General features: G+C 43.1%; 1 protein-coding gene across 13 annotated transcripts in view; it reads left to right on the top strand.

Moving 5' to 3' along the window:
- The window catches only part of MARCHF8 (membrane associated ring-CH-type finger 8), a 99398-nt gene that overhangs the window by 72026 nt on the left and 15186 nt on the right, over positions 1–12186 (top strand). For all 13 annotated transcript variants that reach the window (XM_037399019.1, XM_037399007.1, XM_037399011.1 and 10 more), the window contains one exon: positions 6395–6445. In XM_037399019.1, coding sequence (XP_037254916.1) covers positions 6395–6445 — 51 coding nt within the window. The remainder of the gene's footprint in view (positions 1–6394; positions 6446–12186) is intronic.

The raw sequence follows: 12186 nt of genomic DNA, 5'->3' as shown, positions 1-12186 counted from the left end.
AAACTGGCTTTATAAACTTAGCAAGTTTATTGCTCTTCCATGATGACCTGGTGACTGCCAAACAAATAAAAGCCATATTCAGTTGATAAACTATCATTTGCTACTGAAATAATTGTGTTGGATTCTGTCAGTCACAAGATCTAGTGCTGACAAAGCTTTTTTAATTTAACAATCCATTGTTTTTGACAGGTAAAGTAATTCAAAGCCTTCTCCTTTTTCTTTCCTCTCATTCTATCCATTTCAGACAGTTAAGTGCACGTGCCAGTGTTGTCGACAATAACAACAACCCCTCTCCCCAGACTAAAGCGTATGTTTCTTTTTAATTTCTGTTGTTCAGGTACAGGATTGCAGTCCAAGATTTACAGAAATTCTGGGAAGAGTTTCTTAGGAAATCTGCCATAGTTATGAAACCTGAAACAAAACCTGGGTGTGCACGGCTGCGTGTTTGTAGAACAACTGTGCATTCATGCTGCGGTCATGGGACTTGGTGGAAGAACTGCTTCACTCCTGACGCTGTTTTGCCATGCAAGGGTCATTCAGCTACTCAGTACTGCAGCACCTCACCATTTCAAGCAGTGCCATTCTTTGTCCCATTCTATAATTCTCATAAGATCTAAGAATGGGAATTGCTGTATGAATGGGAGCAATTACTACTTACTCATTCTCTTCTGCAAAGTTTTTTTTAATTAAGGAAAGCAACTATTTACCCAGAAGACTTTGTTGGCCTGTGCCACTCATTGATAACAGTAAATTTTTCACCAGATACCGACTTTGTGCTTAATCTGTCCTTGTAAAATGCCATTGTAGTGCACAAAATGAGGTTAAAATGGCTTTCAGATTCCACGTAGAAAACCACAAATAGGCAGAGCCCTAGCCAGTTTGTCCTGGTTGGTTTAACCATGTCTGTTGGGCTGAGACATCAGTTCTTGCCTTGCAGGGGTGTGTGGCTGGGGCACTGCAGTAACAACATCACCAAAACAAAGGGCTCTGCTCTTCATCACTGAGATTTTAGTTGGAGAACTTTTGTCATTAGATGAGGATCTTAACCCATTTTATGTAATGTTACATAAAAGTTGTATTGGAAAATGGGGAATATAGTGCCCTGTCAGGTTGCTGGTGTGTCAGAGAATTAAGGCTTCAGGAAGCAGGCATGTGCTATGTTCACACGTAGCTGGCAGTGGCTTGATGAGGACCCTCCTCTAGTGACCTTTGTCCAGCTTTCCCAGGGGGAAAGGGAATGCAAACCACCTTGCAAAACCACCGAGGTGTGGCTTGCAGTTTCTTCTCCAGTTCTATAAGCAAGAGATGAAGATGTGTTTAGTATTGGCCGTACTTAGGACTGAATGTAGGTACGGTTGTCAGAAGAAGGCTACACAAGCTATGAGACTGCTTCCTCTGTTATCTTCTATTTACTTGCCTTAATGACTGAAAACTAAAATGTTGGAAACACAAAATCCAAACCATTTTACTGTGATATTTTTCCCCTTCCATCCTGGCAAGGACATCCAAGTTGTATTTCTTTATAGTGCCCGCTTGCTGAGGCTGCGTGCAGTCTACCACCGAGTTTGGAGGAAGGTCACCGTGGGTACACTGGTGTGCTGTGAGTGCACAAGAGCAGCTCTGGCTGCCTGAATTGTCATCGGTGAGTGGGGACCCTCCTTCTGGCCCAGGTGATAGTAACCAGTGTTTTGGGGTGCACAAAACTGGTGAGTTTGGCTGTGTAAGTTACATAGTTGTCGTGCTTAGTGGAAAATGGATGTGTTGTGGTAGGGAAGCAAGGGTAAAATAACTTGAATTGCTGAATATGGGAGACCGAGCTAAAAGGGAAGGTGGGATAAAGGTGTCAGCTTCTAGATTGCTGGACTGAGGAGGGAGAGGTGTTGTGCAAGAGTAACCAAGGAATGGTGGCAGAAGGGAAAATGAGCCAGCACGGTGGAGATGGCAAGATGAAGAGCCCTGCAGGAAGGCAGATGTAAGCTCACAGTTGGGAGCAAATTCAAGTGAAGGTAGAAAAAGAGAGAAAAGTTGGGAGGGGGATTCAGGCAATTGCGAGCAAGTGCATCCAGAGTTTAGAGAAACGTGTCACTGTAGGAATGGGTAGCAGTTTTTCTGGTTTTCAGTTATTTCCTTGCTTTTGCCTTCCTCTTTGTTTTCCTAGAGCCAGTCTCTGATGGGGACCTCAGAGCAGCAGCTGGCAGTGAGTGGCTCAGGAGAAGTTGCACTTGTAATTTTTTCCTATCTAGATGGGGGTATTTTAAGTGCCTGCCAGGTGGTTCTGGTTGAGTAGGATGATTTTGAAAGGCAGGGTTCCCATCATCCCATCCAGAAAGACTGATCTGCTAAAGTAGAGTGACGCTTGCTTTAGCTGGTGATAATTGTATGGTCGGTGCTGGCAGATGTTGCATTTGTCTTGACCTTTCATTCAAGTGCAGAGATTAATGCTTTTGCAAAAGGGAAGGAGAGCTTGTTTGGAGCCGTAATTACCAGACTAGAATGTCTTATTGTGCAATGGGAACATACGAGTAAAAAGCCTCTGAAGATTATTTGTTGGGCAGTGATAGTACCATAATAGAAGCTTGGCCTTGCCATTCCTGTGTCAGTGTTAATTTGTGAATAATTGGTAAACGATCCCAGGATGAGTGTACCAGTGGTGATGGATATAGTGTGAAAAGGAAGCTTTTGTTTGTTTGCCTTTAAAATAATTTTTATCTGTTTAATATTTCTGTTCCTCACTTCGTAGTTGTGCCTGCCATTAAAATATACGTATACGTATTCCAGGAGTTTATTCCAGGAACTCTTCCCATGGCTTTACAGCTCTTTTCTGTCTTAATGACTGGAAAACATGTGGCATCCTTAATGTATCACAGTATGGGAAACTGGCTCTATTTAATGGCTTCCACAGTGCTTTTTCCTGATAGATAGATATTTATTATTTTATTTGTAAAAGAGAATTAAACAGCACAGCTAGACTTCATGAACTGTATTTCTTGCTTCCTGTTTCTGAGGTGTTTCTGTTGCTGGTTAATCATGTAAAAAAAAGTAATTTTCTTGGTCCTTTGCAGAAGTGGGCAAGAAAGTGCCGTATGTTCCTTCAGCAGGGGTGCTACCTGAGTGGTCATAGTGAACTGGAAATTGCTGTTTCACATTGAAACTTGGTTTTTATCTCTTTCCAGCCCAATACATTTTAAAGGCTATGTGTATGTAAGCTGTGAGACTTGGAGCAGCTGTTTCAAAAAACATCCCTGATTAGTAGGCAGGGTAAGGTGGGGTCAGTTGGTGTCTGAGGACTGAAGTGATTTTATCTGGGTGGTGGGGCTGCTTGGTAGCAGACTGGAAAATATGTGTGTTATTTTCAAGTCTGTGTTGGATCTGGTACTGGCTGTTGGGTCAGTTGTCACTCCTTGAAAAATATGGCTGAGTTGGTGCTTTTCCTCCTTGTCAGTGTACATAGCTCTAGAGCACCGATTTTGGCCAGCCTGGGCTAAGGCTGTGGTGCATTTCCTGTTGACTTTATGGGTGTACCAGCTTTGTGTCGTAAAGAAACCGAGATGTGAAAGAGCGCTTAGGTGGCTAGGAGTCCTTTAGAAGTATCACCAATACCTAAACATCTGTGTGCGTGCACTCCGTAACCCTTAAGGGAGTATTTTTCAAGACAGCTTTTTTGTTTAAAAATGATTGCTCTTGCAATAATGAAACCAACTCTTTGCAGTCGTCCACTGACTGAAACCTCTCCTTGGTATGTTTCCAACAGTAGATCAATAAAGATAATATGCGCATCTGGCTCTTTAGAGGCTCCTGGCATCCATCAGATAAGATCAGTTCTGGGAGCAGAGGCAGAAAGACTGGTTTCTGTAGCGCGGCTAAGAGGTTGTTTGCTCTGCATCATTTACACTGTTGTGCAAATATATGTCTTGTCCTCCAGCGGGTTTGTACTCACTGAATTTTAGCACATCTTTTTCAACACGGGTGCCCCTGTGAGTTCAGTTGTGCCCCCTTGCAGGCATCTTCAGCTGGACAGCAGTATTTAGGAAGCACTGAGTCAACATGAAGAAACCTCTGCTCTGTTTAATTTCATCTTCAGGAATTTCACCAAGAGAAGTCCTTGACACCTACAGCTGGATTTGAGACTGTCACCTCTGTGGAGCTCTGTGTGTTGCTCCAGGCATACTTCTTGGCCACAGGTCACGCTCCTCACTATTGTTTTCCCTTGTCCCACTTGTCCCACATAGCCTTGCTCTGTGTGCCTCCCACACGTCCCTGGAAGGCCAAGCATGCACAGCCTGCTTCTCCCCACACCTCACACACAGGCAATGACAAGTCCCTTGTGCTTGCTGGCTTATGTTGGTCTCTTTTCATCATAGCTTAAGAACATGTCCCTGCTCCTTTTTTTCTTCCTCCCATCTCTGCGGCTTCAGTGAACTTTTTTTTGTTGTTGCTATAGTTACGCTGCCTTTGATGAAATCAGCTAGGTCCTTCCCTAAAGGCTAGAGTCCATCCTTAGCCATACTGGCTCCGGCAGTAGTCCTGTCCAATGTTAGTGTACGCATTCTGGGGGGTCTCTACGTGTTTGTTTCTGTTCCAGCAATACTGTTATCTGTTACAAAAGCTCACAGTGATCCTGAAAACCAAACTCAGTCTTGCAGTACACAAGTGTGGCATTCAAGTCAGTGGTAATTCGGGCCACAACTAACTCCAGACCTTAAACTAATCCTTCCTGGGTTTTAGTTTGGCTGTCAGTCCAAACTGGTGGAGGTTTCCCTGGTCACTTCTCTGTTCTTCTGAAACATTATTTTACTGTCTTCTGGGTACTCAAACTGCTATATACAGAGGATTTCAGAACACTGAATTTGCTTCCTCACATTCTTAAGGGAGGAAGAGCAGTTCCTATCTGCCATCTGAGGCAGTGCCCAGGACTGTGTTGAGGGGCAACCGGTGTTGTAAGGAAGAGAGAGCCTGCTTTTGTAAGCATATGCTGAAATTTTTTGCCTTGCCTTCTCTTTTCTCAACACAAAGCTTTGAAGTCGCTCTGGGGATGTGCTGTAGGAAGAAGTGTCCAGGAGTGCAGGGATCTCCAAGTGTGGGTGTAGCATCTGGGTGCCTGGCCGGTTGGGCTGATGTGATACGGGCTTTAGTCATTGAAGGTGGCTTGAATTGTAACAAACGATAGGCAGGTGGTCTGCAGCAATGGTGCTGTGTCCGAACTGATCTAGGAATAACAGCAGTTGACTCTTTTGGGCGGTGGGGAGCAGGTTCTGTCCCCATTTGTTGTATATGCAGGACTTTGCATCTCAAGCTCTGTCTGATCGGTCAGCACCAATGAGAACTGGAAGAGGGTGCTGTCAGAGTGTCTCTGCTAGGTTAAATTATTTTCAAGAACAAAGGTGAAAGAGTTTGGTTCCTAAAATCCTAGTTGAGAAGATGTGCTTCTAGAAACTCCTACCCAGCATAGAGCCCACAGGAGATAGTAATAAATTTACCCTTTTTTCAGAGGGTTTAAATCTCAAACCAGTTTGTGTCCCAGCTTCACAGATTTGGAGGAACATCGATACTGATTTGTAACCACATGTTATTTATGACTTGCCCTATTCGTAATATTTGTTTATAAAAAAAATATTTATTGTTGGATTTTACTCAGAAAAGTTTTTGCAGAGCGATTTCTAGGCTCTTCCCAGTGGAGCAACTGTGTCCGGTTACACATAGGGTAAACACATTCAGAAACCAGGAACCCTTAAAGGATAAAATACCTTGGTGAAACCTACAGTTTATTTTGGTAGAAGGTAAGATTGTCATGCTTATCAGTCAGAGTCTGCACACTGAAAAGTGACAGGTACAGTCATCACTGATTTCATTTTTGAGAATTGTACTTTCTGCATTTTCATCTTGTATGATATTTCCAGTTTAATTCAGAGTTCTGTGGGAAGTGGGAAGTTCCTCAGTAATTCTGCTTTCTCTCCTGAAATGACATGCATGTGGTTATTCACGCTTTTTTCCAGATATCACTGCAATACTTTTTTCTTTAAGGAAGAGCTTTCAGTTTTAGTGTTGGATGTTTGCCTTTAGGTGTAGATGAAGCAGCACCAAGAAATACCCTTTTCTAAATAGATGGTATCTGGGAAAAGGGCTTTGCAGTATTCATGGAGAGAAGACAGCACTGTTCCGCTATTTCTCAGTTTGTATTTGTCTTGCCTATGTGATTTTCTGTAAGGTATTATCTTGTTAAGCAAATAAAGCAATTTAGTGATGATTGTAAATCAGGCTGATGTCAATAGAAGCAGCATCCTTAAAAGCCACAGGTGTAAGACTTTCTCCATGGAGTCTGGTTTCTAATACCAGCTTTAAAATATCCTCATAACTGTGATTTGTTGCTGCAATGATGTTATTCTTCCTCTTTCAGAATGAGAAGGCTTTGGGGCATTCCGTGAGCCGCTCTAGCAACATCTCAAAGGTATGTTCCTCGATATAACTCAGTCTTTGATAAACTTGAGGATACTGGGTTTCCTTTCCTTTCAAATCTGGGGTGATATATGTGACAATATAACCAGTAGAAAATGCTGCCTGTCTGTCATTGATAGTCACGCCAGAAACATTACAGCTCTCTGGTGTTTTGCAGACTGGCTTTACAGGTCAAATGAAGTGGAAGCTACTGTAGGTTTTCTCTTTCACACTGTCAGCCTCCTTCGCCTGGTAGGAGCAAGATAGATGACAGATGCCTGAGAACTTACCTTGGGGGGAAAATTAGCTCCAAAACCATCACTCAAGTATGCTCTTTTATACCATAAGCTATCTGATTGAATATTCTCTGTAACATACGTATAGCCATGCATCCTCTAATATATATTCACTATGTGGTTAAACATTATTTTATTGTCACTTCAGCACTGAATTATTGTTAGTGCCATGATATGCATTGTTGTCAGGGCATGACTATGGCAGTATTTTAAAATGTTTGCTATTACAACCCTTATTCTGTAAGGGAGGCATGATGCTCTACCCGTTCTAGTCACACTTCAGTATAGCCAATGGACATGTCAAAAGCACAATTGCTTTGTTACGCTGTTAGGGGAAAAAGTCCAAGATAACTTACTACAATACATACCCTGCTTCTACTTCTGCATTACAAATGAAGAAGATTTTTAATTAGCCAGAAGCCTGACACCTTTTTGCTTACATAGGTACAGTAGCTTAAAGCCTTCATGCAAGGCAGGCTGTGCTGGTTGACCAGTATTTTTCATGGGGTGCATAAGCCTCAGTCCTTTGTTGCCACAGTTGATGTTGCTGGTAATAGTGACTTCTAATGAGAGACTGAGTCAGTATGGCTGTGACGAGCTTGAGTCCCTTTTATCTGTTCTGGGTACTTGAGGATATAGGAAGCTATTCATGCCAATCTCCAGCAGAGGAAACAGTGGCTGCACTTAATTTATGGTTTATACAGGCACAGACAGCTTTCACTTTAGAGCAGAAAGACAAGATTACTGTGTGTCTTAAATCATGAGCAGGGCAACTGTCAGTGCACAAGGAATTGACCAAGCTGAAAGTGGTGTTGTCACGGAGTGATGTGGGATTATGTTTTACATTCAGAAAATGTGCATTTACAGAAAGGGTTTTGAAAGAAATATTATGCGAGTATAACTTCTTATCTGTGCTTTTCTAAAATGGGACTGCACCTGTTCTTTCTTACCCTGGCTCTTCTCTTCTTAAGGATCCTTAACTGGATTTACAGGTGTTGAGCAGAGGTGGTAGTTTTATCATTCAGTTTCATCATACTTTTCCAAGAGTGCCTGAAGTTCAGCACAACAAGCCTTTCGGCAGCAGCAATTTGGTACCCCTATGAAGCTGCACGGTTCATTCTTAATTCATTGAGAACTGGTAGTGTGGCAATGCAGTGGAAAGAACCTTGCACGCTTGGCAAAGCTTTCCCTGGGAGTACTGGCAAGTGAGACATTCAATATTTGCATTCATCTTGAAACACTGAAACATTCAACATGGTTGCTGTGTGTTGCAAAATCTGAAGTTCTCAGGGGGAGTATAGTCAGCTTTGCCAGTTCAATGGGTGAGACTTGGTGGCAAGCATGAGCTTCCCAGAGGTGTTGGTGTTCTTACTGCTCCTCTGTTGCCTCTGGAGTAGGCACATGGAATGGATCAGACACACTCTGAAGACAGCTTCTAACAAGGGCAAGAGGTGGAATTCCCATCAGTCCTCTGATTTGCCTCATACATCCCAACGTTGCCTTGCACATCCAGGCAGTTCAGTGCTAGGCTGCAACTATTTATTTTGCACTGTACAGGGGGGGCTGGCTGTTGCAAGCGACCTGTAGGACAAAAGAGAAAAGATTATAGTAATGGGATGCTGTGTGGAAGCTTAAGTATGTGGAAAAAAATTCATTAGTTCTGAGGTTTAATAGGAAACTGTCTTTTATTTTTGTTCAGAATAGTATAACAACCTGGCCAATTAGGCAGACTGAATACATGTAGGGGAAAAAGTAAGGAAATGCTTGGCTGCCTGTTTAGCCTTTTCTAAAATCCACAGAGCTTGTTGATGCTACATCATTTTAAGAGGAGCTATTTAACCAAAATTGAGTTTAATCAATTATATGCTGCATTTCCAGGTATGTTGGGGAGGGGAGATGTGTACAAAAGAAATAATGATCACGCTTCCTGCAAATGACTGTTTCAGCTATTATTTTTCCACTGAAGTCTAGCTTACAGCATAGCATATATAGCAAATCTGCTGCACATGCTTGGCACTGACACTCGATTCAAAGCTTTTCTAGTGCTGATATGTCATTATGAACCTGCTGGGATTATTACTGTGTATCTTTCTGCTGCTCTCAGTTGCACAGTGGCATATAAGTAGAAAGGATTGAGTCAGAACTCAGCCTCTAGCCAAGAGGATGCTGTGTTACTTGGTGTGACCAAGGAAAGCAATGCCCTAGGGCTAAAAGTGATCAAGGAGGGAGGCAGACAGATGGTGCCACTGAAAATGAGATCAGCTGGTAGAGGTAGCAGGACCTCTCTGAACATAGACCCCAAGTGTTGTGGACAGGTGGAGCTGGGAGAAAAAGGGCAGTTCTCCAAGAGGCAGATGCTAAGAGAGGCTGAAGAGATGCCTAGTACGTGTGGCCAGACCAAGAAAAAACAATCGCCTAAATACTTGGCTAGGGATGGAAGCTGGAAGCCGAAGAAGGAGGAGTAGGGAATAAGATGTAGAGGGATCTTCACAGGGTGCCATTAAGTTTTGTGCAGTCTGTTGCACGGTAGGGGATGTGGCATTCCTTCAGGCCCTTCTTTGCTTTTTTGGTGTGTTTATTTCAAACGCTCCTTTTAAATCTGCTTCACATGAAATGTTTGAATTTCTGGACTATTTTCTATGGGTTTTTTTGAAATAAAAAAAAATAATGTTGAAGGCAGGTTGAATTGATTTAGTCATGGGACTTGGTCACGGCCCAAATCCCAACTTGCCCTGTTCAAGAGAAGTGATGCTGATTGAAACACCCCCAGCTGGCAGAGGGGTGGGTGTACAGCCCAGATCCACATCTCAGCTGTTTACCCTGACTAAGCCAGCATTTTTGCCAAGAAGTCACTGTTCGCTGCTAAGTGCCTTCATCATACAAGCCACACAGAGAAATAAATAAGCTTTATAGAAGCTTCACCCTCTAAATATAGATGAAATTGACACTAAACCACAGCTACTCACTGAGAACAGCTAAACCAGAATTTTCACAGTGGTGGTAATTCATGCCCTCTGCACTTAGATAAAGGAATTGTGCTTACAAGCAGATTAAACAAGGTCACTAACAAAGCTGGTCTGTAAACAGTTATCCTCAAATTAATGATACTGTTTATCTTTGAAATATCTGATATATCCTGGAACTGATGATGTGGTGTATGGAAATATCTTTAGGTCATCTGTGTGCTGTTCCTGTCATCTGATTGCTCTTGGAGGGCTGATTTTAGTGTAGTGGGGAAGCATTTTGTAGTCTTATTTTTGTGGTCCTCTAAGGGGTAAACTTTGAAAATGCTGATATTGAGATCACAGCAAAGAAATCAGAAGTGCACTCCTTAAAAAATGTAAATGCTTTGTCTTTTCTGAAGGCTTGTACAGTTTTATCTTGTGAGCAGAAGCACACTGTAAAGTATTAAATTATTCTTGGGCTGAATGGCAGCCAGTGCAGACACAAAGTGGTAGCCTAAGCTTGCTATGAAATTTGAAATCCATTTAGGGTGTTCATCGGCTTGGAACAGATTTAGAAAAGCATATGAATACACACGTCCACTGTTGCCTGAAGCTTTGATGGATTCAGTGAGCGTTCATCCGTAGAAAAGCAGTCCAGGTTTTTTAGTGGCAAAGCTTAGCTATCCTGTGGTTCATCAGAGGGCCGAGGCTTACTGTAAAGAGCTGCTGCTCAGAGGTTCTTTTTAGGTACGTGAGCCTGGGGGTAGGGAAAGAGAAATGGCTTAAAACAAAATAAAAATATTTCTGCTGAGCTATATGGGAAAAGGAAAAGACAGGAAAAAATGTGTAGTGTGAAGACTGAGGTACACTTTTCCCCACCCACAAGAGCAAGTTATCTCATGCTGGGGCATGGTGCGGTTGTGTCCGTAAGGAGTGCGATAGCCTCCCTGTGAAAGGGGAGTGTGCAGGAGTTCCCTTTCCTCTTGTTTCCTCAGTCCAGCCAAGATATTTTGAGGAAGATTTTAAAGTCAAAGAGCTACTACTTCTTTTTTTTTTATTTTTCTTCTCCCTGCAGAATCTATGCAGTTGTTACTGGGTTTAGTCAACATTAATCCTGTGCTACAGGCAGGTTGAATTATACTTGGGGAGATGGTGAAAGGATAGATAGCCTTCTTTCTCTACTGCCTTTGGCTCTGGTATCTCTAGAGAAAGTTCCTGCCAGAATCCTTCTTTAGATTTCTTCAGGAAGAATGAGGGGAAGCTGACTTCAGCTTCACTCATAGTTTCTAGACATAATTTTGATTTTAGTCATACATTGACAAAGTATGGAACAAAGTTCTTCCGGCAGTGGACTGCTGGTTCCTATTGAATTGTTGCCAAAATTGTATGGTGATGTTGATCATTCTGGAAATTTCAGATGCTTCTTTGCCATATCTTCTTTTTTTCTTTCCCAGTTTTTTTAACCACTCTCCGTTCAATAATGCATCTTACCCCAGCTAAAGACACTTGATTTTAATATGCACCAGAGGTCAAAATGGCACAAGTCTGGTAAGGAGAATTTAATGGAGAAGACTAGAAGTTACTGATGTTTGATCCTGTCGTGTTGGTATTTAGGAAAAGCTTTAAAAAACAGCCTGTCAGCAGGCTGCTGCCCTTCACAGCATCCAGCCCATCCATAGGTGGCCAGTTCTGGCTGTCTCGTGTCAATTAGCACACTTGGCACGGCTGGGTGGTCTCATTGAATGGCTTGCTGCCTGGGTGTGCTAGTTCAGCTGGAGGCCTGCTTTGGCATGCATGCAGTGAAACAGCAACATCTGTCCCACAGATGAGCTTTGGAGACTTTACAGCTGCAGTGCAGTTTAACAAGAGCTATCAGCCAGCGTGTACATGGGATACAGCACTTGCTGAAAGCATCAGAACACAAACCTGTTGCATCCTGGTGGATGGCTGGAGCCAAGAAATTGTGTGTGTTCTGCAGTGGCAGAAAGAAATGATGGATGTGTCTCTGGGGTTCAATGGAGACCTCCCTGCCTGCCTTCAGCCCAGGCTCAGGAATTCTCAGCACAGCAGGCAGAACTGAATTTTGCCACTGTGGGTGGGAGGAGCTGGGGCTGCCCCGTCAAAGGGAAGGGAAGGGAATGGGGCAGGGGTGGCACAGAGTCAGGTTCCCCTGGGTCTCTTCCTGGATGCCTTTTCCCTATCTGAAGACTGGCCAGGTTAGCTATGTAGCACCTTGCAGCGGCACTTGGTGGCTTTTTTGGCAGGGCGCCCATCACTGTTGTTTTCTTTCCTAGGTCACTGTCTATACCTAGATCATTCCAAAGGAACAGTATGGGGTGGCTGGTCTTGTTTTCTGTGGTGTAAACTAAGGGAGGAGCAGAGCCTGGAGCTTTCGCTGCCTCAGAAGACGTGCTGTGCAAGATAAGTGCCTGCCATGTCCATGTCTAGCATCAGCCTTGCTGCCTTCGTACACATTTAGTGTATGAGAGAGAGAAAAAAGCTCTTTGGCAATG

This window comes from Falco rusticolus, chromosome 9 (genome assembly GCF_015220075.1).
Source record: "Falco rusticolus isolate bFalRus1 chromosome 9, bFalRus1.pri, whole genome shotgun sequence".
Taxonomy (NCBI): domain Eukaryota; kingdom Metazoa; phylum Chordata; class Aves; order Falconiformes; family Falconidae; genus Falco; species Falco rusticolus.
This window is presented reverse-complemented; position numbering and strand designations above follow the sequence as displayed.